This window comes from Argentina anserina, chromosome 1, assembly GCF_933775445.1.
Source record: "Argentina anserina chromosome 1, drPotAnse1.1, whole genome shotgun sequence".
NCBI lineage: Eukaryota > Viridiplantae > Streptophyta > Magnoliopsida > Rosales > Rosaceae > Argentina > Argentina anserina.
The window spans coordinates 20582556-20607498 of record NC_065872.1 but is presented as its reverse complement, the minus strand read 5'-3'; the positions used below and the strand labels follow the sequence as shown (position 1 = coordinate 20607498).

At 36.4% G+C, this 24943-nt stretch overlaps 1 protein-coding gene across 12 annotated transcripts; it reads left to right on the top strand.

The window, feature by feature from the left end:
• Nucleotides 1-12153: 12153 nt before the first annotated feature.
• Nucleotides 12154-23835, top strand: LOC126804968 (uncharacterized). Of its 12 annotated transcripts, none has more exons than XR_007673819.1 (18): nt 12154-12347; nt 12442-12504; nt 12601-12770; nt 12862-12966; nt 13359-13459; nt 14913-14991; nt 15613-15624; nt 15707-15772; nt 15972-16040; nt 16123-16179; nt 16517-16594; nt 17004-17101; nt 17181-17226; nt 18375-18502; nt 20165-20270; nt 21040-21264; nt 21928-21996; nt 23518-23534. XR_007673819.1 is itself a non-coding variant. In XM_050532044.1 (18 exons), exons 1-18 carry the CDS (start codon nt 12218-12220, stop codon nt 23713-23715), a joined length of 1635 nt encoding a protein of 544 aa, XP_050388001.1. In that variant the 5' UTR covers nt 12154-12217; the 3' UTR covers nt 23716-23835. The 12 variants fall into 12 exon arrangements, 4 of the variants coding, with proteins under 4 accessions (XP_050388001.1, XP_050388000.1, XP_050388002.1 ...); XR_007673824.1 differs by lacking the exons at nt 21928-21996; nt 23518-23534 and adding exons at nt 18869-19010; nt 19488-19550 and having other exon boundaries at nt 21202-21231; XM_050532044.1 differs by having other exon boundaries at nt 21202-21264; nt 21931-21996; nt 23518-23835.
• Nucleotides 23836-24943: the final 1108 nt, after the last annotated feature.

Sequence of the window (24943 nt, the reverse complement as noted above, 5' to 3'; positions counted from 1 at the left end):
TTGAATATGTTTTGAATGAAAGCACACTTGCCACTTATCAGTAGCTTTTTCAGTACAAAAGGACTAGTAATTTTTAGGTTTGACTTTTTTTTATTGGATAAAATGAGTCAATTTTGTGGCATAAGCCTGATCTTCACTTGTTTCTGAGCAAAACAAGCTCTGATACCAGCTAGGGTGAATCTAACCGATGCTCAAAATGTGAAGAGGTTTCTGATCTTCTTCAAAATTTTCTTGGGATGCGTAGATTCTACCCTGTATTCTGTAGATAATATCCCAATAATGTTTTATATTTCTTGGAAGGTTCTTTTATTTCTTATTAGTTTTATATATTTTTCTTTTTCTTGTTGCAGTTCTTTTAAAGACAGTTTAGCAAACGCTAAAAACCTAAGTCTAGAAGCTATGATAATTGCTATGATGATAAAATAACTGTTTACCTTTGAGTATAGAGGGTAGATTTAAAGATTAGTAAACTGCTTAGAAAAATCAATTTTAAGAATTAGGTCCACCATGCTCCGTCAAAATTTTAATAAAATGACAAAATTAACAGAAAAAAGAATATTTTAACGGAATATTCTAAAATTTTTAACATAATTACCTTATTGATATCAGAATAAGAGTTCAGGGATCTCTTTGATCCTTTTTAAAGGTCAGGGATCAAACTGTCCTTACCACATGAGTTCAGAGACTGTTGGTGAATTTTCCTCAAAGATCTATGAGTCTATTTTCTGTAGGATTTGGAATCGCATCAAAATCTGTTTCCTGCCTAAAGTTATGACTTGAGCTATGAACAGGTTTATCTTTTCTATGTAGTTTCGGAATTGCATGATTGTTTGGTTAAGTAGGTGACATGCTTAATGGATTCAATATGTGTGGCTTTGGAGTTGCATGGTAGGACAAGTATATTAGATTTCAAGGAAGGTGCGGAGCAATACTTGAATTTGGTAAGTGTCTATGTGTTAGGATAACCGCGGAGGACCCTAAATTGCATGATCGATTATAGGTTGAGAATAGATACCTACGGCATGAAGTTGATTGAGTTTAGATTTCAATGTCTTGATTCCTTATGTGATTTGTTTGGTGATTGCTTGAATGTGTGTTTGAATAATCACTTGTATATAGTATTTTAGGTTTTGATTGTGATTCAGTCCTTGGTTGGATCCCCGGTTTGTAACGATACCTTCTTACTTTATACTACTAACAATGCTTACAGGGTTAATATTGATGTCGAGTAATCAAAATGATCAAAAGACCCTACTTAATTTTTTTTAATACTCGAGCAGCCGCCCTTAATCCCGCTAAAATTTTTAACAGTGTTTAAAATGTTCCAAACGCCATAAAAAGATAAGGTGCATATAATTTATAGCACTTACGTAAAAAATCGCTATTGTTCAGTGCTATGAATAAGTTGTTACGACCCGAATCTTTTATTTTCGCAAAATAGTAATATCGTTCGCATTTTTAGTACGTTCTTAATCGAGATCCGATTTTAGTATCTTAGAGTTCGGATATTCTCGAAAAAGTGTTCGTCGGAGAAACGCCAATTTCGGAAAGTTACTGTTCATGGGGAGATGATATATATATTTGGAAAGTTGCCATTTTGGGGGGAGGAAAAGAAAAAAAATAAAAAATAAAAAAGAAATTCTGGATCGCAGCCGAGCCGAGCCCGAGCCCGAGCCCGCCACTGTCTCGCCACCGTTCTCCGCCGTCCGGCCGAAGTGGGCCGCCGTACGGGTCTTCCCTTGAAGCTTTGAGGGTCGCCGATCGATTGAGGTAGGTGGCGCCACCCCTAGCTCCGCCGTTCGGGAGCTACGACGCCGGGAAGCTCCGGCTGTCTTATTCCTCTTTTCACCGGAACTCTCTCCTCCGGTCACCATAGGCCATGAAATCGGTCCGAAAAAAGCGCAAGGAGCCGTATAGAAAACCCCCAAAAGGAATCGAACCAATTCGCACCGTGGTATGAGAATCGACAATTTGAAATTCTAGGGTCCATGATTTGGGGCTTTTCTATTTGCTTTCGATTGATGTGTTTAGACTTCGAATTGGCCTTAGTAGTGAACTAGAAAGTTGTTAGAAATGTTGTGTAGATTGTGTTGATGAAATTTGGGGTTGATCGGAGGCCGCCAGTAGCGACGGCGCCGCCACTGTTCCGGCGGCGCGTGGCGCCTGAATCCAGCCGAGTGTAGGGCTTAAAATAACCCTCTCGGTGTAGGTAATTTGTGAGTACCTTGTGAGATTGAGTCGATAAATTTAATGATCATTATGATTTATTATAGATCGTGAAAATCCACCCGTTGGATTGATCTTGTTTTCGTCCTAGGAAGTGAGGATTAGTTAATCGGGTTTACTAGATGTGTTGGTGGTTAACTTGGTCGAGAATAGGATTCTCGGTTTATTTCCTAGGCCATAAGGGTGTTTAGCTTACTAGAGTGAACTACGAATGGCTTGATCCCTTGTAAATGGTACGTAGGCAGTCCAAACAAGGTTTGGGTGCAGCCACAATTATTTTAGATTAGATATCGGTTTACGTTTGAAAGTATCCAATTTTGATGCTAGGTTTCTGGCTACGAGTGGACATTATTTTAAGTATATGCATGCATGAATATTTATTTATGTGATTTCGGGCGTTATATGATTTAATTGCTTTGCCGTGATATTTGGTTGACTTGGAAATATATATGAGATATATATGTTTATAACGCTTTATTTGATTTAAATCGGAAAGTGTGGATTTTTATCCGGGAACAGCGTTCTCGGGATTTGTTATATTCATATTTAGATTTATACGTACGGTTGGGAACCGTACTCGTTCTAATTATTCTTATCCGATATCCTCTCCTCTAACTTGTTAAGTTAAAGGGGGCACGATCAACCGATAAGAATGATTTTCTATCCTATTCCGGTATCCTCTCTTTTAATCTTATAAAGGAGGCACGATCAACGGAATTATATTCCATTGTATCCGGTATCCTCTCCTTAGTAACATCAAAAAGGGGGCATGATCAACGGATATGAATGATATTTATTTGTATGACTGTGATTGGTATACTATATCATTATTCCGCCTGGGAGGCGATGTTACGTGATATCATTTGTTTCGCCTAGGAGGCGAGGTTATATAGCCGGCTAGAATATGATGATTTAATACCCTCTCCGTGAACGTGACATGACGGTATTGAAACTTGAGATTTGATATGTATATATATTTTGGCCGGGGGCCTATAGTATGATGTTGTCATTTAGTTGACTAGCGGGGCTAGTCCATTTCCGGTTATTTGCTATATTTATTGTGACTAGCGGGGCTAGTCGGCTTCTAGCCATTTGTAAGTATTTATGTAGACTAGCGGGGCTAGTCGGTTCTCTAGAATGATCGGATAGTATTATTTTGACTAGCGGGGCTAGTTTACTTTATGGCCTGAGTTATCCCTTTGACCAGCGGGGCTAGTCCAGTTTATATTATTGAATTCTTAGTTTGACTAGCGGGGCTAGTCCAGTTTTACATTGAGTTATTAGTTTGACTAGCGGGGCTAGTCTATTTTGATATTTCTAGAATAATTATCCGAGATTGAAAATCTCCTAAATTGATTAGATAGTTTCGAGATTTTAGTAATTATTTCAAGAATTATATTTTACATTAAATAATGACTTTGGTGGTCGTAAAGTGGGTTGAGTGGTTGTGGTAAGAGGAGCGGAAAGCTCCAGGGATCGATCGATGTTTTGTGTCCTAATGTCTCATAGCGAAATAGACATCTTTATGAATGCCTTAGGTTGAGAATGTTTATTGTTGATGCTTGAATGTGTTTAAATGTTGTGGAGGCCGTTTTGATTGGAGGAGCAGATGGCTCCAGGAGTTTCGGGTGGATTGCGATTATTCGAAGTGTCGTTTTTGTGCAGGAAGGGTTGGCCACTTTCAGGAGAGGCTATGCCGAAAGTTTGGTGTGTCTCCTTTGACAGTGGTCCCCGCACGATTCGTCCCGAAAATTGGGTATAATTTGGGGCGGGTCGTGTCATAAGTAGTTTTGTTGTAATGATTTGAATGAGTTCAAGTTCGTACTTACGAACTCCGGGTTTTATAATAACTCTCAATTGGTTCGCTCTATTCATGCCATCTCTTTACCTATTGTTGAGGGTGGTGAAATGAATAGTTCCGCTCGATCTCGTCCAATTCAGAGGTCGTGTGCCCCCTCATTTGTTCACCTTCAAGTTCATACCTATGAACTCTGGATTTTATAACTCTCAATTGGTTCACTCTTTTCGCGCCATCTCTTTATCAATTATTGAGGGTGGTGAAATGAATAGTCCTGCTCGATCTCGTCCAATTCGGAGGTCGTTTGCCCCCTCATTTGTTCACCTTCAAGCTCATACCTACAAATTGCGGGTTTTATTACTTTTATAATAACTCTCATTTAGTTCATTCTTTTCACGCCATCTCTTTACCAATTGTTGAGTGGTGAAATGAATAGTTCCACTCAATCTTATCCAAATCGGAGGTCGTTTGCCCTCTCAGTTGTTCACCTTCGTACCTATGAACTCTAGGTTTTGTAATAACTCTCAATTGGTTTACTCTCTCGCGTCATCTCTTTACCAATTATTGAGGGTGGTTGAGTGAATAGTTCCACTTGACCTCGTCCAATTCGGAAGTTGTTTTCCCCCTCATTTGTTCACCTTTAAGTTCGTACCTACAAACTCCGAGTTTTATAATAACTCTTAATTAGTTAACTCTTTTAATTTGCGTCATCTCTTTACCAGTTTTTGAGGGTGGTGAAATGGATTTTTCCACTTGATCTCATCCAGTTCGGAGGTCGTTTGCCACCTCATTTTTTGACCTTCATATTTGTACCTACTAACTTCGGGTTTTACAATAACTCTCAATTGGTTCACCTTTTTCGCGTCATCTCTTTACCAATTGTTGAGTGTGGTGAAATGAATAGTTCCAATGATCTCGTCCATTTCGGTGGTCGTTTGCCCCCTCATTTGATTGTGTTCAGGTTCGTACCTACGAACTTCTGATTTTATAATAACTCTCAATTGGTTCACACTTTTCGCGTCATCTCTTTACTAATTGTTGAGGATGATGAAATCAATAGTTTCGCTCGATCTTGTCTAACCAAACCACAGTATGCACCATTTTAATCGAGATAAATAATGAACCCCTACCTGGATTCCAGTTCTCTTCCTCGCATACTCTGCGAGTCACAAACTTTCCACTTTCGTTCCTCCGGTAACTAGAGTCCCTAGTCCGACATCATAATCATTAGTATAATATTGACACAACTATCAATATAACCAAGAAATCACGATGATAAATTGTCCAAATAATATTTCCTGATAAAACATGACTAATTATGTTGACAATTTAAGGCCTTACTAACAATTTCCATGATTATACAAGGTAGGTCCAATTTACTAAGGATACACCCAGTTGTACTTATTCTAATTAATGATTTTCATTGCTCAATAAAAGACCAAATTACTTCACCATAGTAATTACTATGGACACCCGTGTAATCAATTGAAGAACATTTACCCTAACTGATCACCATTCCATCACAAAATCAGTACCCATGGACTAGATGATCCCAAATTCCCGTTTTGGAGACAAACAAACCAAAACTTGAAACCATTGTACTCCAATTCTTTAATTAGATAGCTTAGCTTACTTCTCCATAATACATATTGATAATAATCAATGATTCTAGTTCCACAGAATACCAATGTATTCGACCAAGCCCTTTTACATATGGAGATTTAACCTACTGGAAATATCATGATGAAAAGAACTTATCTTATTTCTTCACAATTATACCCATAATCACTTCATATACAAATAATTGGACGTGAACAACAACCAAACTGCATTAACCAATTCACATAATTAAGTAATATCTTGCAATTGGTTCCACCTCTACAGCCAAAATCACTCAACTGGATGTGATTAATAATTAAACAAACTCAAACTCTTCATAACCCTGTAGTAATCAAGCTGGACAAGTTCAAATAAATGAATTTATTTTGCCCAGAACCTCAAACATACCTTCAGTAAGTAAAGTTCATAGCCTAGGCTTCAATCTTCCCAATAGCAGAAGGCTCTCCTCACGGACTCAATGAAGCAGCATCTACCAATTGATGTCGGGTGATTAACTAAACCCAGAAAGCTTCCTCATTGATTCAAAGTCTCACAACTGAATGCCAAAGGACAAAACTTGAGCCAAGAAAAGCTAGAAAGGCCAATTCCGTTGAAGAACAACGCCAAACCGTAAACCCCAAAAAACCCAATAATTGATTAGTCCACAAATCGATTAAATTGAAAAACTAAACACGTTGGCTTGCAGAGGATAACGAGGGAAAGAAGATTCGTACCAAAAACGCATAACTCGTTTAGAGGCTCGAGACTCCTCACTGTAATTCCTCATTCTACAATTGCCGATCGGAAAAGCTAAGGCTATGGACACGTCAGCGACAAGGAAAGGAGGAAGAAGGAAGCCGTGCGTCGCCAGAAACTAGAGGCGGCTCGGGTCGGCGTCAAGAGGGAGCTCGATGTTTCAGTCGGTGAAGAGTATCGGAACTGTTTGACCCTATGTAGCACGGACACGGACACGAGTGTCCGTATTGGACACGATTCGATACGTAGACACGGCATATAAAATTTTTTTTGGACACGGACACGTGGTGGACACGTCAATTAAAATTATTTTAATATATATATATTTATTAAAAAAATAATTTAAAAATTTGAAAGTATTTAGATGTGTATATATATTAAAGTGTGCATAAATATAACAAAAACTGAATCTGTTGGAATGGTTGAGGATTTGTTGGATCATTTGGATGACCAAGGTTCGAATCCCACCACAAGCATTTTTATTTTTATCATGAGTTTCTCTCCTTATATATATTAAAGTGTGCATAAATATAACAAAAACTGAATCTGTTGGAATGGTTGAGGAGTTGTTGGGTGTCTTGGATGACCAAGGTTCGATTCTCACCATAAGCACTTTCAATTTTATTATGAGTTGGTGCGTGTCCGCGTGTCCAATTTGGATACTCGCGTGTCCAATTCGGACACTCGCGTGTCCGATTCCGACACTCGCGTGTCCGAGCCGTGTCCAAATTGAGTTCGCGTGTCCGAGCGTGTCCAAGCGTGTCCGAGCGTGTCCGTGTCCGTGTCCGTGTCGGACACGCAATACGGACCCTTGGCCGCGTGTCCGTGCTTCATAGGTTTGACCACTGTTTTATCATAACTAATTTCTAATTTCCAAATAATTTGGTAATTTTCTAAACTTTAGAAAATCATTATAAATAGCTCGGAAATCCAGAAAATTCATCAAATAGAGTACTCGGTCGTAATGTGTACTTAATACAAGGCTCTTAAAATCAAGAGATTAACTTGCTTAGTCTTCGAGATTGTAAAATAGTTCTCGTACGATCACAATATAGCTTGTCACTATTACTCACATGATGGAGGGTGTTGAAGCACCCAAAGTAAGCCAAGCCATGTATGACAGAGTAGTAAGAGGGCCACTGGTTCTGTTGAACAAAAACTAGTCGAGCTAGGGGTATGGTGAAGCCTAGGGTATTAGGATTGTAGGGGTGTGTCGTTTTGGTTATATAGGAACTGCACTGTGATCGGTTTGATTACTCGACATCAATATTAACTCTGTAAGCATCGTTAATAGTATAAAACAAGATGCTATCGTTCACAAACTAGAGATCCAGCCAGGGTAAGAATCACAAACAATTAACACGAATTCACCAGAGATATAAGTTTGACATAAGTTTGGATTATAAGTATAAAAACATAAATTAAATCCTAAACTAATATATACAAGTGATCAACCAACCAACACATAAGCAATCACCAAACAAATCATATAAAGAACAAAAGGAACGAAATCTATACTCAATCATGTTCATGTCGAAAGTATCTATTCTCAACCTAGAATCGATCATGCAATTTTAGGGTCCTTCGTGGTTATCCTAACACATAGACACTCAACACATTCAAATCTTGCTTCGCGCCTTCCTTCAAATCTAACATACTTATACTACCCAATGTTCTAAATATCGAGATACATCGGTGATATATCGCTGATTTTTAGAAACTGATAGGATAAATGTCATATTGCCTCAATATATCGGTCAACTCAAAATATCGGATCAACATGCAATATATCGGGTTAAACCGAGTTTGACCCGATATTTCGATGGACTTTTTTTTTCGGTGATTTTTATTTAGGAGACGATATCGTTTTGAGGAATTTCAATGCAAATAGGTAGAAGGCTTCCTTGCTTTGCCCTTTGTAGCGTCAGATCTTTCATTGCAACCACAAGCTCATCCGAGTGTGAGAGAAATTGGAGCACATTTCAAGGGATACACACAAAGAAGAGGAATATGCTAGATACCGCAAGGATGAGCAAGTTGGTATATGCTCAGTTCAATGCCATAATCATCAACAAAAACCGAATGAAGAATAAGGGAAAGGAGATACTACTTGCCAAAGAAGCTAGGGAAGCATAAGAATGACTTGTTGAAGGTAATGTCATTGAAGATTTGACAATAGATGAACAAGTGTCCGAAGTGGGTAGTGAGATACCACCCTTGAGGGAAGTCCGAGAGGTAAAGAGCTTTTATGAAGATGATTTTATCTCAGAACATGAGAATGAAGATAATGGAGAAGATGAGTTTGACTTTGATTCCGATGATGAGAGAGTTTATAATGCATGAATCATAATCAATATCTCAATATATCTTGTGTGCACCTATTTTTGTTCAGTTAGTACTTAGTAGTTAATGCTATTTGGTATATTTTGAAGTATATGTTTATAAATATATTCAATTTAAATTAAAAATTAACAAAAACGATAAATCCGTTATCTCTTGATATATCCCCGTTATATCCTTATTTTACAAAACCGATACGATGCCGATAATCGTTATTTAGACCATTGATCCTACCAGGCAACTCCAAAGCCACGCATATTGAATCCATTAAGCATCTCACCTACTTAACCAAACAATTATGCAATTCTGAAACCACATAGAAAGGATAAGCATGTTCATAACACAAGTCTTAAATCGAAACCTAACAAACTCACGACATCAATGAATTACTTAGGCAAATAAACAATGAACCACATCAAGAACAAACATTTAGTCTACTATGCGCATCCTAAACATTCATATCTTTGTGATAGATCGTTGGTTAGAACGTCTATAAAATACCCTGAAAAAACATCATTGTTAGTATAGAATAAGCAGGGATCGTTTAGTCCATGGAATCAAAGGAGACTCAAAACTTATCATGTTATTGGGGGTTTTGAAATTGATTATAAAACTAATACTGAAAATAAATCCTAAATTACTTATATACAATTGATCTACCACTCATCACATTACCAAATACGAAATCTACTCATGAATACGTAAGACACGCACAAAACAACTAAGAGGCAGCAAATATATTTCGAATCAATGCAAGTTCATTTTAATTCTAATTCTAATCAGAGCCCGAAGCGGTTCATCTAATCATTAAGACTTCATAATTATTTAGAATCAACGAAGCGTTCAATCCTAAACATATGCTAAAAAAAGTATAACTTCACGAAGCGTATTAGTTAAACACAAAGAAGCACATAAACACATTAAGTCGTATTGGAGACATATAAACATTCATGGCGTCACTCATCATGGTTAAGCATGCAAATTCCTAGAACTATCACATCCCTATATAAGTAGCAATAATTGAGACACGAAGCGCATAACTCGATCAAATACTACTTTGGTGAATGAAATCGCAACCCAAGAAGGGCTATGGCCGTGGCTTCCTCAAGCATTTGATTTAGATGCACAAGTTTAAAGAATTAATCAAAATAAAACCTAAATATAAATTGAAAACCCTACTGCCCCTAATCATTATACATGGCATCCATACATAAACATGAGTTTATACAATCAAAACATAAAACCAAACAAGTCTGAAATTATGTTCTTCATATATAAAACCGAAAAATACATTCAATAATCCATACATAGAAATCGCAAAAATCATAAAACAAAAGAGTAAAATACAAGCCATGGATGAATCACACTTTAAAAACCTTGAAGGATTCGGCAAGAATGATGAATTCGATTATGGAGGAGGGAAAGGATGAACACGGTTTGTGGTGGTGATGGATGGTGCTTGTGGCTTGAATTTTCTGAATGTATTTTGGCAGAGGTTCGGTCTAGCTTTGTGAATGAGAGGTGATACCAATGTGTAGGAATGACATGTTTTTATATGAACACACTGAAAATTCCCTAAGTATATTGAACAGAAACACACGACAAGAAAACGTAAAATCATTCTATAGAAATCAAAACACTTAATTAAATACATCATTCGAAAAGTTATAACAATTTCATAGACAAAATTGAAATAAACTTTAACAAAACCAAAACATAAATCATCCAATAACAAAAACAATAGACACCGAATCCTAAACATGAAAATCATAGAGTTACACTTTGAATTATCCTTTGCGTCTTAAGACAAGATAACAAGAGATCTTCAAGGGAATGGACGTCTTATGCTCCACGCTTAGGAGTAAAAAGATGGTGAAAGGTTGAATGAATTCGGTGCTAGGGTTCTTGGGAAGATGAATGTATTTGGGCAGAGCTTTGGCTAGTACTTGGTGCAAGGATTTATGATCATCCTGATGTAGATTCATGTCTCTATATATAGGAGAAACAAAGCACCAACTTTTCCTCATAGCCCTTGGATCAAAAGCAAATCAATGGTTGAGATAATTATGCCGAGCCCATTGGACATCCGAGTAAAAATTCGGCCATATCTCCCTGTAGGAACAAGATATTATTGTGATTCTAAATCCTACATAAAATAGACTCATAGAGCTTTCCATCCATATATCACACGTCTTTAAATTCGTTTGAATTGTCCAGGGGAGTCCGTCGAAGTGAGACTACGAATCCTGATAGATTTCTGATTCTTGCATGGATTGGGCTTCTAAGTGCATATCTTCTCCTCATATACACCCTGGAAATCCTTCTCAAACTTGGATTTGAACTTCTTTTCCGAATGAGAATCCATTAAGTCGCACGGTCTCTTCTTATCCTACTAGGAATCTGATTTCCAATCTCTCCTCTTTCCTTGCACAACTAGGATTGCTTTCCTTCTCCAACATGGATTTGTCTTTTTTTTTTTCTAAAAAGAATAAGTACGTTAGAAATAGAGAAATAGGAAAAGATGAATCCTACTCAAACAAGGAATCATATCTTATCAAAGATTCAACATCAATTCACAAAACACATATATCTACAAAATGACTCTAAAGACTCAAAATAGGACGTAACAAAGAACAAAAGTAGGGGATTTATACATTAAGAACGTCACACTTTGTGTTCCTATCACACTGTGTTATGGAAATTAGCAAAATGGGTTTCCTCCGACATGGTAGGGGACGAGGGGAGGTAGAGCTAGTGGAAGCAAGGGCGGAGGTAGAGTGCGGTGGGTCAACAACGACAGAGGAAAATGGTAAAGAAGGATGTTATTGGTGTAAGTTTCACATCTAGAAAATCATGACCGGATAAGAGTACCAAATTTTGGATTCATAAAAGGTAAGATTGAAATCTGGGTTTGAATTTAAAGATTGTGGAAATTGAAAAACAGACACAGAAATTAAAGACAAAATGCCAAAATGAAATTGAAACTCTAGTTTTCATTCATAAATATATCAATTAACCTAGGTGAGCATTGCAAACAAAACTAAGCTAATCACATAAAATGAGCTTTAATTTTATCCAATATTTTGGGCCATAACCCAAAAATAATTCCTAAAATACAAAACCCATACCCGTAAGGGCATCCCCAAAAGACTAGTTGTATTGAAAAAAATTAGTTTTTAAACAAAGTTTATAATAATTTTTACCTTTATTAGACTAGTTATTTAAAAGTTATATTTAATTTTAGCTAAAAATTCTAATCAAATATAATTAGGGAAGAAAGAGAAAATAATTTTAACTAAACTATATTTATGCGTTGAAAATTAAATTATTGCTGAAATATAACGGTGATATTAGGCGGGGAATAATATTTTTATATATATAGTTAACAGTGTTGGAGATTAAACCCCGTAACTTTCTCAAACCCTCCTCCCTAGATTTCGCTCTCTCCTCCTCCTCCTCCTCCGCCGCCGCCGCCGCCGTTTGTTTGCTTCATCGGAGATGTCTTCTGCGCGGCAAGCAGTAGCTAAGATGGTGAAGATGAATAGTCATATTATTAACCGATTGCTCTCTCCTTCTTCACCCGCCGGAACCCTGACTACTGCTCCGTCCTTCTCCGGCGGTGGTGCTGGTACGTCATCAATCAATGAATCACCAAAATGATCATAAGCTAGCACTGAGTTGATCTCGAATTCAATCTCACTAGTCTCAGCTTGCTCTTGTAGGCCGTTCCGAGCATCGGAGGAGGATCAACGCTCGCCTCTGGTTTCTTCTATCTGGAAATGCAGGTTTTCTTTTCTGATACATCTATCCATTATATCGTATCGCATTCAATTTATCATCTCCTAATTGATTTTGTTTGGTCTATTTCGGCATACTTGTAGCTGTTCTTGTTGCCATCAATTCGAACGCGGTGCTAGCAAAAGATGCATCCGTTGATAATACCAGCGATGCAGTGCAATTGCGCAGAATCGAGGATGATTCAGTCAAATCTAACATACATACCTCTAAGTGGAGAGTTTTTACTGATAAAGGCAGGGAATTCTTCCTTCAGGCAAGCATATTATTGTCTATAATGTGCTTTTTCGTTATTTTGTTAGTACTTGTCTGAAAACTTTCGTTTTTCTGTTTCCGTCTGTGTTTAGGGAAAAGTGGAGGAAGCTGAAAAGCTGTTTGTTGCGGCGTTACAGGAAGCTAAAGAAGGTTTTGGCGAGAGGGATCCACATGTTGCATCCGCAAGCAACAACTTAGTATGTGCACTATTTTTCCTTGGACAATTTTGAATACGTTTATTTTGAGTTCATATTATAAGCTGGGAATGGGAGACCAATATATAAGAATTTTGAAAGGAAAATAATGGTTGAAATTAGATTCACAGATAGAGTACTATTGTTACGTGACCCCTGTTGTACCAATACAAAATTATTCAAGTAGGTTGTAGGTTACTTAAATGGAAATAGTAAGGAGTTATTTGAGTCAGAAACTTTGTTCTTAATCCACTACAAAGCTCAACTTCTTGTGATTATTATGCCTAAAACTATGTAAGCTCTTTTTCTTTCATCAAAGTATCTATGCAATATGCTTCTGGTTTTGGAGAACATTGTCTTTTTTGAGAATTTATAGGTTGCTCTTGTTGCTGCAGGCAGAGCTCTATAGAGTTAATAAGCTATATCATAAGGCAGAACCATTGTATTTGGAGGCCATCAGCATACTTGAGGAGTCATTTGGTAGTGAAGATATACGGTATACTTTTATTGGTCTGTAGATGATGATGAAACATTCATTCATTATTTATGAAAATAATATAGTAGATGACCATGGCTTTCTGTTAAGTAACTCGCATAATACTATTTGAATGACATAGTTTGTGAATTTCTATAGTTTAATAGCACATTATGTTTCACAAACTTTGTTATGGTAATGTTGATGCATTCAAGTATCAACACTTTCTCTACCTCACTCAAACTCGAGTTTAGAGAAGAAATACCTGAACTCTGGGTCTTTGTTTTGTAATGATAGGATGAATATATAGAGACACGTTTTGGTTTATATATATTGTCTGAGAATCAAATTAATACCACTATATATCATTTCAGAAACATGATATGTTTAGGCTTATCACCGTCGAAAGGCCATTATGGTTTCATCTTTCTGCTGATAAAAACTTATAAAGGGTAGTTGTGTGGTGGTTAATAAAAAGTAAAGTTTATCAAAAGGAGCAAAGGAAAAAGACATATTTATAGCCTATGCACTGGAAAAGGGAGTCAGATTTCAAGTCAATTATGTTGTAGTTCTTATTGCATTTATATATGTATATATATTTTTAGTTTCAAAAGTAGAGTTTCATACAGGTTATGAACTAAATTAAGACCTTAAGAGATATTAGGCTCCGAACATATGAGCAACTTGCCATTTCTCTTGTGCTTACATTACAGCTTTATGCTACTTCTACAGCGTCATTACACCATTCACTGTACCAAAGAAAGGAGAAACACATACGCAGCTGCATACATAGGAAGTATGAGTGCCTAACCCAAAACCTGTTGGAACTAAATGTAGGCCCATGACGTTAGGAAGTGTAAGGCTAAGCTTCATATTCCCCTTGTGGCGTAGATAGTCTGAACATATAAAACAAATTATACATATCTTTTATTAACAATTAATATATGCAGTCACTTGGCTATGTTTATATACTGCACTTTATTTGCTTTCTCCTTGTCTAAACATATATGTGTGTGTGATTGTCTGGCGCGCACGCGTGTTTGCCTTATATAAATTCTTGTAGAAGAAAGGATTTTTATTGAGACAAGCAAAAAGGAATTGCATACTGTGAGAAAAGTTTATGTACACATTCAAAAAAGTTACTCTGTTTTCCACAGAACTGAAAGAATTAAAGAATAAAGTGTGAACTTATATTTCCCTCCCTCTCTTCCTTGAAAACTTCAGTGGAGTCATTTCTTCATCTTTTTTTTTTTAATTTGAGGAGTCATTTCTGGCATACATAACTTTGTTCCTGCTTTTGGTGTTATAATAATTAAAAGTTGTATACGTACAGTGTGATCTAATGCTAGAATTATTCACTATGCATATTCTCTCCCTTCTATGCGTTTCTCATTTCTTTCCTCACAATTTTTCTCATTTTTCCCGACTGTATCATTGATTCGCTGATCCCTCATTCAAGATGACCTGTGCGCAGAGTTGGTTCCGCCTTGCATAACCTGGGGCAGTTCTATATTGTACAGCGGAAGCTGGATGAAGCTCGTGATTGCTATGAGGTGATAACTTAAAACGGTTATGCTTCTGGTACATGTTTTTTTTATTATGAGTCTTGTGACTATATAGATTTTCTAAGAGTCCCTAAGAATTATTTTGGCAGTCACCTTCCAAATTGTTGTATGTTTTCTTGACTAGCCGGTTCTATAGTGAATCTTCATTTTTGCGTGCATCAACAACCTGACAACTCTACGGTGTAGTTCAATGATCTTAACCATCCATCGGTTAGGTCATGTATCATACTTGCATAAATCAGCCCTATGCAATACCATTCGGTTATCCAATCTGTGTAGATGAACACAGTTTGTCAGATAAAAATGCAGTGAATAAAATGGTAACCAAATGGATGCATGAGTGTTAAGATGGTTCATATTTTGGAGGGCTCATGGATGGTTCCAATCAATCAATTGCCAGCAATATGTGCCTAAAAATGTTGGATCACTCTGTATCCGTTCTGTTTTCATATGTCTCCTGCCTCATATCACAACACATTTAGTATCTTTAAATTAGAAAAGGATTTATTGCTGTTTGCAACATACTGATAAAACTCTCTTTTGATCTGCCAACGTTTCTTTGCCCTCCCACGTGTTTGTTGATGTGTGACCGATGATGTATTTGGACAGCATGCTTTGAAGGTATTGGCTTGGACTATGTACTATACACACAGTAATGTAAGTGTTTATGCTGCTATCTCATATGCTTTTATTACTCATTCAGATTAAACACCGTATTCTGGGTCTTAACCATACAGATTGTGCGGATACTATGTATCATCTTGGAACGGTACTCCCCTTAATCCTCCATTTCAGAAGTTTTGATATTGATTAGTTATAGTATATAATAAACCTAAAATATTTGAACTGATATACCGATCTGAGCTGTATACTGGTAGGATTTAAACATTTACGCTCTTTTAATTTTAAATGTATTGTTTATAGTTCCTCTGGGTAACTTATTTAGTGACATACAATTTTGACTGCAGGTGCTACACCTCCTGGGAAATCAAAAGGACTCTGTGGCCCTCATTCATGACTCCATTAGAATACTTGAGGTCAGAGTTATTAGAAAACTTTGTTCACTGTTAAGCTTAAATAGTTAACCCATCTTACCTCAGTTGTTGTTGGAATATGTAGAATAGTGGACAAGGAGAGTCGACAGTGTGCTTAAAGAGAATGCGATATCTTGCTCAGGTTGTGTTTTCTCCCAGGTTGCCAGTTTGTTTCTTATATCAAAGGACATAAATGATTGCAAGACTTAAATGTATATGTCAAAAGACAAATTTGATGCTTAAATGTAGTCTCTTGCAAAATTGAACTGAAATTTATTTGGGATTTTGACAGTATTCCCATCAAGAGCCTGCTACTTTAGGTCTTTGCTTCTCAGTTGGCTATATAATTCTTTTTAGGATTAATTCATCTCTAAATAATCCCAAAATATTGCTAATCATTGAGATCTTCTGATCATAAGAGGGTCTTCTGTATCCAACAGTTTTTTTGATAGTTTCTCTCTCTCTCTCTCTCTCTCTAGATATATCTGAAATCCAAACGTTTTGAGGAGGCCGAGAAGGTACAGAGAAAGATCCTGCATATAATGGAACTGACAAAGGTTTGGTACTTCGTTTCTTTAGTTTTTATCTTTTTTATTCTATTTGTAGCTAAAATTTGTTTCGCTTTATCTGTTGCTACACAAAGATCTCCAAAATCCAAACGCAAAATCGAGGGTCAGGTTTTGGGATGAATATCTGGTTAGGATGGTACCTTAAGATCACCTACATAAGCTCTCAAAGATTCATATTTTATTTATCGTAGTCTCGTTGTCCTGCTAAAGGATAATTTGGGTTTTTGGGTCCTTATCTGTCTTTGTAATAGATGTTTAAAGTTGTGCACATTGACATTGAAACACAAGGCAGCACATAGAATAAGCACTTTTTAAAGTACATGAGAATTTGGGCACTCTGTATGTCCTGTTATGTGCATGAGAGAGACTTAATACGCTATCGTTTGTTGTGAATCAGGGATGGAATGCGTTGGACACAGCAATAACAGCTGAAGGGCTAGCACTAAATCTCCAATCCACTGGTAGCTTAAAGGAAGCTGAAGAGCTTCTTGAAAGGTAATTTTTATGGTAATTGTAAAGCATAAGAACTGGTATCCCATTAATTCTGAAACCTTTGTTTATATTTCTTTTACAGATGTCTTGATGCTCGAAAAACCTTACTTCCTCAAGATCATATTCAGGTTTGTTGCCCTGTATTTTGTGTATTCGTTGTCTTTGAAAATATTTCACGCAAATACAGTGCATATATAGTTGGTATACCTATCATTCTTATGAGAATCGACTGATAGTTTTATAATGAATACTGTCTATTAAGTTTAATAATTCTCTTTTATAGATGAAAATTTGATCTTAAAAAAGAAAAGTGTATACTACATGCAGACTTGATCACTCGAGTATAATGGCAGAGTAGAATAATTTCTGAAGGGGTTGTGGATGTCAAACAAAATTTTTTTAGAAGATTTTAGAAGACATCTATGAAGTGAAAAGCATTCTGCTCATCACAGAGCATTGAGCTAAAATTTTTAGGGCTGCAGAGGTTGTGATTCGGCTGCTCTGAATGGAAAGAAATAAAAGTTTCTTATTTTTATTGTTTATTTTTTAGACTACAGTAAAATACAGGGTTACAGGAGTTTAGGACTTGGGAGACAATCTGCTTTATGGGCTAATTTCTGGTAAAAATGCAGAGACTGCACACTGGCAAAAGGTTTTTATTTTTTTTCTGGGTTTGAGCCAACCATTAGACAAAGTTAAAATGAAGAGAGTATTCTCTTTCTTCTATTATTCTGGATAATAAAGGGACAGTAATTAAAGCTTTTCGCTCGGATAGGTTTAGTGGTTTATTCTGCAGTATACTTTTTGGCAATCCTTATTAGGTATGGACTGTGGATTCTTGTCCACTCTTCTGTATCATTCTTTTCCCATATACGAAATTTGTTTCCTGAAAAAACGAGGGTAGGAGGGAACTCATTTTCATGAGGTTCATGATGAGTTGGATCTTCATACAGTTCTCACCAATGTTTTCAATGGGAACTTTAAAGAAATGTAATTAAAAATCTGTACTCTATTAAACTTCTAAGTCAATTTTTGGCATGGAGATTTGCACTAGGTTAACAGAAAGCACAACACTGGCTTTAGCATCATCCTATAGATGAAAACGTTTTGGGTAAACATTCAATTGACTCTCTATCTAAACTACAATGCATCTTTTCTGTTATCAATTTCTGACGAAAACATGGGTACCAACATTCATTGATTCTCTTTATATCTAGTGCAATGCTCTTTGTAGTTCATATCTCTTTACGCCAGAATTTTCTTTCTTTGTGGACAGATTGGTGTGAACTTGCTTCATATTGGTAGAGTGGCAATGCTGATTTCTGAACAATTGAAGAATATCGACCATCCAAAAGCAATTTCTGAGCTTGATAAGGCCAAAGAAGTTTTACACGAGTCTGTAAGGTTTGTTATATTTTGTCACAAATTTTAAGTGAAATAGCTTGTGGTATTGAAACTAAATTTAGCTCAGTTGCTCCCTGATTATGGATGTAATGCTGGCATATCACCCCAAACAACCCCTAAATATCAAGTTTGAGATTGAAACAAAAAAGGATTAGGAATGCAATGGAGAAAGCCCCAGTTAAGGCTGCTGAGTGCTGCCATGGTGGGCATCTTGCAAAGGTAACAAGGAAACCAAAAAAAAAACGTATGGATAGGGTTTATGAGTACAGTATGTTCATAAAAAAAAGGAAGATTTACAATTTGATTTTGTTAATTTTTTGGGAAAGTGTTTGGGGTGGTAATAGAGGTACCCTCTCTCTGTGGAAGGTATGGCTTGTGAGTGGAACTTGCTCTCTGCCTGTCGGATTTATTCAGAGCCAAAAGCTACCCCTTCCTGTGGACTCTAAATCTGTGCCGTAGTCTATATCAGTTTGGATTAGTGTGAGGCCTACCGCCATTTCCTAAACTGGTACAAACAAATCCCAGACCTCCTACCAACCTAGGTATGTATCATTTGTGGGTGATAAGCAGTCAGCACAATACGGTATTGTATGCCATGGCATGAAGACAACTTCTAAGTCACTTTTCATTTCCAAGCCACTCATAACTCCATATTGTACATGGGAGGTTTGATATGGAAATCAACATGTAAATAGAGACTTAATGGTGAAGTTTATATGGGAATGAACTATCAGGGTAGTCTAAAGTCTAAAGTGTTTGGAGTTGCAGCATGCTAGTACTTATTTGGGCAGTGTGCGGTGATCATACAGGATTTGTAGAGGATCTGACTTGGGCAAAAGCTTAGTCAGATTTGTTGAATTGGATCGGTTAATTGTACTGCATGGCAAATGGGGAGTAGCTATACTTAAATGCTACATGTTGGTTCAGATTGGTGGAAGGTTTTGTTATGTTGAGAACTTGAGACTCAAGTTCCTTTTCTGTGTAGGTAATACAAACTCTGTTTCTTGTGTATAACACTTCGGTGAGCAATGTGAGGATTTGAGAAAATGTGAGTTCTACTGGTTGTCAAAGTACTATAAAAAGTTCTGCTCTTAGTCGTGATTCTTTTATCATGTTTTTCCGGTGACATGCTTTTTGGTCTTGATTGGCTAACATTAATTCCCAAACTTTCCTTCAAACAAACAGAGAAATAGGATCTAGTTAAATCTCTATTTTCTTATCTATTTACCCGGAAACTCATTTTTATCGACTTTTAATTTCCATTTTGTTTGCAGTCCAGCAAAATCACACCACAGAATGCCAAGAAGCTGACCAATTTTCTGTCTATTCTTAGTTCTACCCTATGCTTTCTTGTTATCAGAAAAATTCTGTTATTGGGCTGCATCCGGACCCAAAAAGCAGATAAAATGATGGACTCTGTGCACCCTTCCCCCAAACCCTTTAATGTGACTAAATTTGAGGAGTTAGTCAATTATTCTTAGCAATAATCATGCAGATTGAAATCTTAATAGGGATATTGGTAGCCTGTGAGAATGCCCACTGTAATTGGTAGTTGGCATGTAGTATGCAATTTTGATAATTTCAAAGGTTTGTATTGTATTCACCCGCGTGTTTTAGTCTTTCACCCAATTATTAGTAGTCACGTGCTCTCCTTTTTTGTAGGATAGGATATTATTCGTTGGATAAATTGAGAAAGAAAAAAAAGATTGGTAATTCTGGAGCATCAGGTGAAATTGGAAACAATGGGCAGGTGCCGTTGGTCATATTGGTCAGTCTCTCTCTCTCTCTCTCTCTCTCTCTCTCTCTCTCTCTAGCCACAAAAATGTCTTTAAAACTATGTGTCTGGAATTTTGTATTCTATTTAAATTGGTGAACTGCCTGCAATCTCTACTTATTGCTTTTAAAGTTATTCAGTGTTTATGGGACTCCAAAGGTTATACTGGTTTGGAATTTCTTGAGGTATGAAGGTCTTCATTGATGTTTTTTTTATCACAACAGTATTTTCATATGTTGTCTTCATTAATTGTCCTTTCAACATGTTGGGAATGTTGTATTTACAATATACTACTGTCTAAAGTGGATCTACGACATTGTTATAAAAACAGACCATTAGAAAGTTGGCTATCCAGATTTTACTAATTACTTCAAGATTAATAATACTTTAGTCTTTTTCAGTATGATATGATATGAGAATTGTCTCATAACCGGAGGCACATTTGTCCTGATTTGTAACATGCAGAGGCATTTTGTCCTTTTCTTTTTTGTTTTTTTTTTTGGGGGGGGGGGGGGGGGGCGCATAATCGTATCTCAGAAAAAAAAACAAAGTGGGGACATAATTTCTGTCATTTGTTTATGAAAAGTATATGAACGAACATGATTCTGGTGGTAAAGCTTCAAGATAATGGCATATAATGATTATGTTTCTCCAGAAAATTCCCTTCATCATACTGGAAGTAAATAAACCAGTACTAAAAGGGAATTCTTACTGTGCTGCAATAGTTATCTAAAAGTTAAATGTGATTTGCTTCCCTGGACAGCTCAAAACTGTGTTGAAACAAGCAAACAATTCAGGTCTGGCCGAAAAAAAAAATCAGAAAAGAGAAAAAGCAAAATGGAAGAAATATTAAGACCTAGTAATCCTGACATCTACAGATAGGGGCATTCTCAGTTTGACTTTGACGGATGTATTGTTTTCTCAGTTGCAAGCTTCTGATGCTCTTGGCCTTTTGGAGATCACTAAGGAACAATTACAAGGGTCAGAGGTTAGTACTATTATTGATGGTCTTGGGCCTGCTCATTAACTTTGTGTTTTATTTCGTGATAAAGTTCTGTCTGTAATTCTGTACACGTTGGATTCAGTTATTAATATGATTTAGTAAAATTCTACCAGCATTTTGCACCTTGTTGTTGGGTTAGTAGGTCAATTATTTAGCAACCTGACATTAGTGGGTAATGGGTTTAGTCCGAGCGATGTTATCTGCTAGGGTGCATTATTGCTTGTAAGGTTTTGTCTTTCCTCATAATACCCAATAGATCGAGAGCTGTGGGATTTTATTCTCTTGTTTTCTGGAGTGGTGATTAGTTTGGGATTTTTTTTAACAGTTTGTTCTGGGATTGGCATTGGAGATTTTTGAAATGGACTGAAATTTCTTAAAGGGACCCGTTTTTGATATTTTATGACACCTAAACAGCCACGTTATGTTTATCTAATTTTAAATTGAAGAGTTACAGTTGCTGTTTTTGGCTGTAGTTAGTGATGCAATCGTTTAGGATAATATTAGTCAGTGCTGCATTTGTTTAAGGATTTAATAATGACCCGAATTATTATTTTCTACTACAACCATTTTGTATAACTATTAAATTTTAATAACCCTCACTAGTCAATTAATCTCCTTATTTGTATGAAAACATTTTGTATTATATAGCAGTATGAGCATGCAGCCAATATCGAAGCGGAGAATGCACTATTGGAATGTATATTAGCTTACAAAGAGGTACATTCATGTAACTTGTATCTTTTTTGCATTCTTTTGTATGGTTTTTCTTTTCCTCTTGTTAACGGTTATGCAACATATACACTTGCTCTTTTGCTCTTTCTAATATTATTTCAACAATAGTGAGGTTTGATCAGAATTTGGAAATGAAATAAGTGTTATTGATTATCTATACTATTATTAACAGAACTCACTTTATCAGCCAAAGTGGTTGTGACTCCAAAAACATTCGACTATAGGTTAAACTAAACACAATTTTCAATATGAGAAAAATATTATGATAAATAGTAAAATAATGACGAAAAATAAAATTCCACCTAAGATCAGCCCTTTTAAAAAAAAATCAGAAATTCAAGGAACTGTCAGATATAATTACATCCCACCTAGGCTTAGCATTGATATGTGTGACTTATTACAACAGAGATGGATGGACTTTAAAATAAAGACCTGCCAAAATTAGAGTTGGAGTTGGAGTTTGTGATCAGGATTCATAGTGGTATCATATATACAAGTATTCTCTGGAAAGCAATCAGGGAAGGGGTGGTAATGGGTATTTATTGTCTATAAGATACCAGGATCAACAAACGCTATAGTTTAGAGCTGAAACATACATTTATGTAGGGTTAGACACAGAAATATGGAAAAGAATCCCAGGCTTCTCACCAAACCGGGCCTCAAACTAACATTCGTAGCTCACGAAAATTCAGAATACTCTTGAGGATCATCAAGACAGGATGTAGAATACTTTGATAATTGCCAAGACATATCTGGCATTTACACTTATTATAGTTTAGCAGAGAGCTCACAGTAACTAGCATTACAGACTCGATCATATAATACTCTTTTGACTTCCCAGACCTGAAGCACACGAGACTTAATAAAATAAACTTTAAAACTCTTAAACTGAAATAGAATTATTTGGAAAGACATGTGACTTGTAGAGACTTCTGGAACCATATGGCTAGATTAGGTGCTCTCTTATTCATTTCTTTCACTCATGAACAGTGAAGGATTTGACTCTAATGTCATCTTCAAGAAGGAGTGATATTGTGCTAGTGCTAGTGTCATCTTAACTTTTGGAATTGTTGTGCCCATATTCATTGTATGCTGTATTGATAAAACATGTCAGTTTTTTTGCAAAAGACAAGCACATCCTAGCTAGGCTTTTATAGCAAATTGAGCCCATTCCCTAAAACCAAATTTGTTATTACCACTTGGTCAATTTTGCAGAACATCCTCTGAACATCATGTATATCCGCGTATGAATTTGGAAGTAATTATCTATATCTTTGTATCCACTAGTGGAAAGTTCTTTGGCAAGTCAAGATTAGTCAGATTTTTTCGTTTTTTCTTTTCATGAAAGTGCGCTACTTAATGGAGCATATCCCCTGAAAAATGTGTCTTATTGGTTCTGATTTTAGTTGTATGTGTCTGTTATCTTACACATTATATATAATTCTTTTTTCCAAATCACTACAGATGTAATTTTCCTCTTTTTTTTTGTACTTGTCGAATTCACAGTTTGTAAGTGAAAGATCAATCCCTGAGTCTCCTGAAATGAAGGTGGAGTATCTTAAATGTTTGAAGCGTCTTATGAGCTTGAATTCTGATGGCACTAGAGAAAGAATACAGCAATATATAGGAGTCAATTCGCAAGATCTAAGAAACGAAATTAAGAGCCTTGAAGTTGAACTTTCTCATAAGAAACATCCAATTTGAAGTGCTCATGATTCTACTTGTGGGAGTTGTAACAGGCTAACAGCCGATGAACTGATAAAGCTTAATCGTAGTGTTAATTTCCTATTACTCGCTATTATATTTATCAGTGATCCAAGCGAATACGAAAGTATGGTTTTTAATATACTTTTGGTATGACAACTGGGAAGGATAGTTTTCTTCACTTTTTTGAGAATGGTGTTCTCTTCATACTCTGAACAATAAATAAAGATTGAAGAATGCTCACATTTGTGAACAAACTGAATTGATGCAAGAATTCAAACTGAAGTTGCCATAAGACCAAACGAGACTTTGTTGCCCGATACTTTATGGCCTTTGCAAACTTCCAAACCCCACATGTACAACACCTTCCTTGATGTCTTATACGATGAGACATTTCTACAATCCATGGTTTGTGAATTTGCTTCTTAACAAAGACAAAATTGCCTGTGGAGCTAATTAGATCAACTAAACATTAACGGTTGAGTGACTAATTAACAACCAGAGTATCACGTTGTGAACGGTACAGATTATAAGAAATCATATACATATACGGTGGGCCGTGTGTATAAATTATTTTAAATAGTTTAGATTGTGTGCATACATATGCATACGTCATGTATAATACACTTGATGCATACAAGATTTTCTAATTAACACCTTATTTGCTGGACTTGGATCCTCTCCTGAGCTTATTATCTGCTAACCTACCTAAGCTTTCACAGAGATTGCGACACCTGTTATTTTCTATATCCAATGGTCTATATCTCACCACCAACTAGAAAAATGACTGATTTTATAAATTGACCCTTCGTACTCTATTCATCTTGTTTCTCCTTCTCTTTGTGCAGATCGGAGACAGCACAACCACAGGGAAGACAGAAAAAGTTTGAAACTTGAGACCTCACCAAACCCAGATGCAGAGGTTTTGTCAATCACTACTTGAATTGTAAATCACAAGTCCTCTGCTTCAACCACTAGTTTTTGCCCAAAATTTCCCTTGTATGTTGAAACCAAAAAAAAACTTTTCTGATAGATAATGTTCTTTCTCAGAAAAGATCTAGGATTCTCAAAGAAACCACCTTCAAATCTTGCAACATATCTAAGGTGCGAACCGATCGAAAGAGGAGGATATTGGAGCTGCAAAATAAAAGAGCATGAGATTAGAGCTTCAGCTCAAATCCCGTCGTGTTGCAACACCAAAATTGGATTCTTTTATTACTCAATCAAT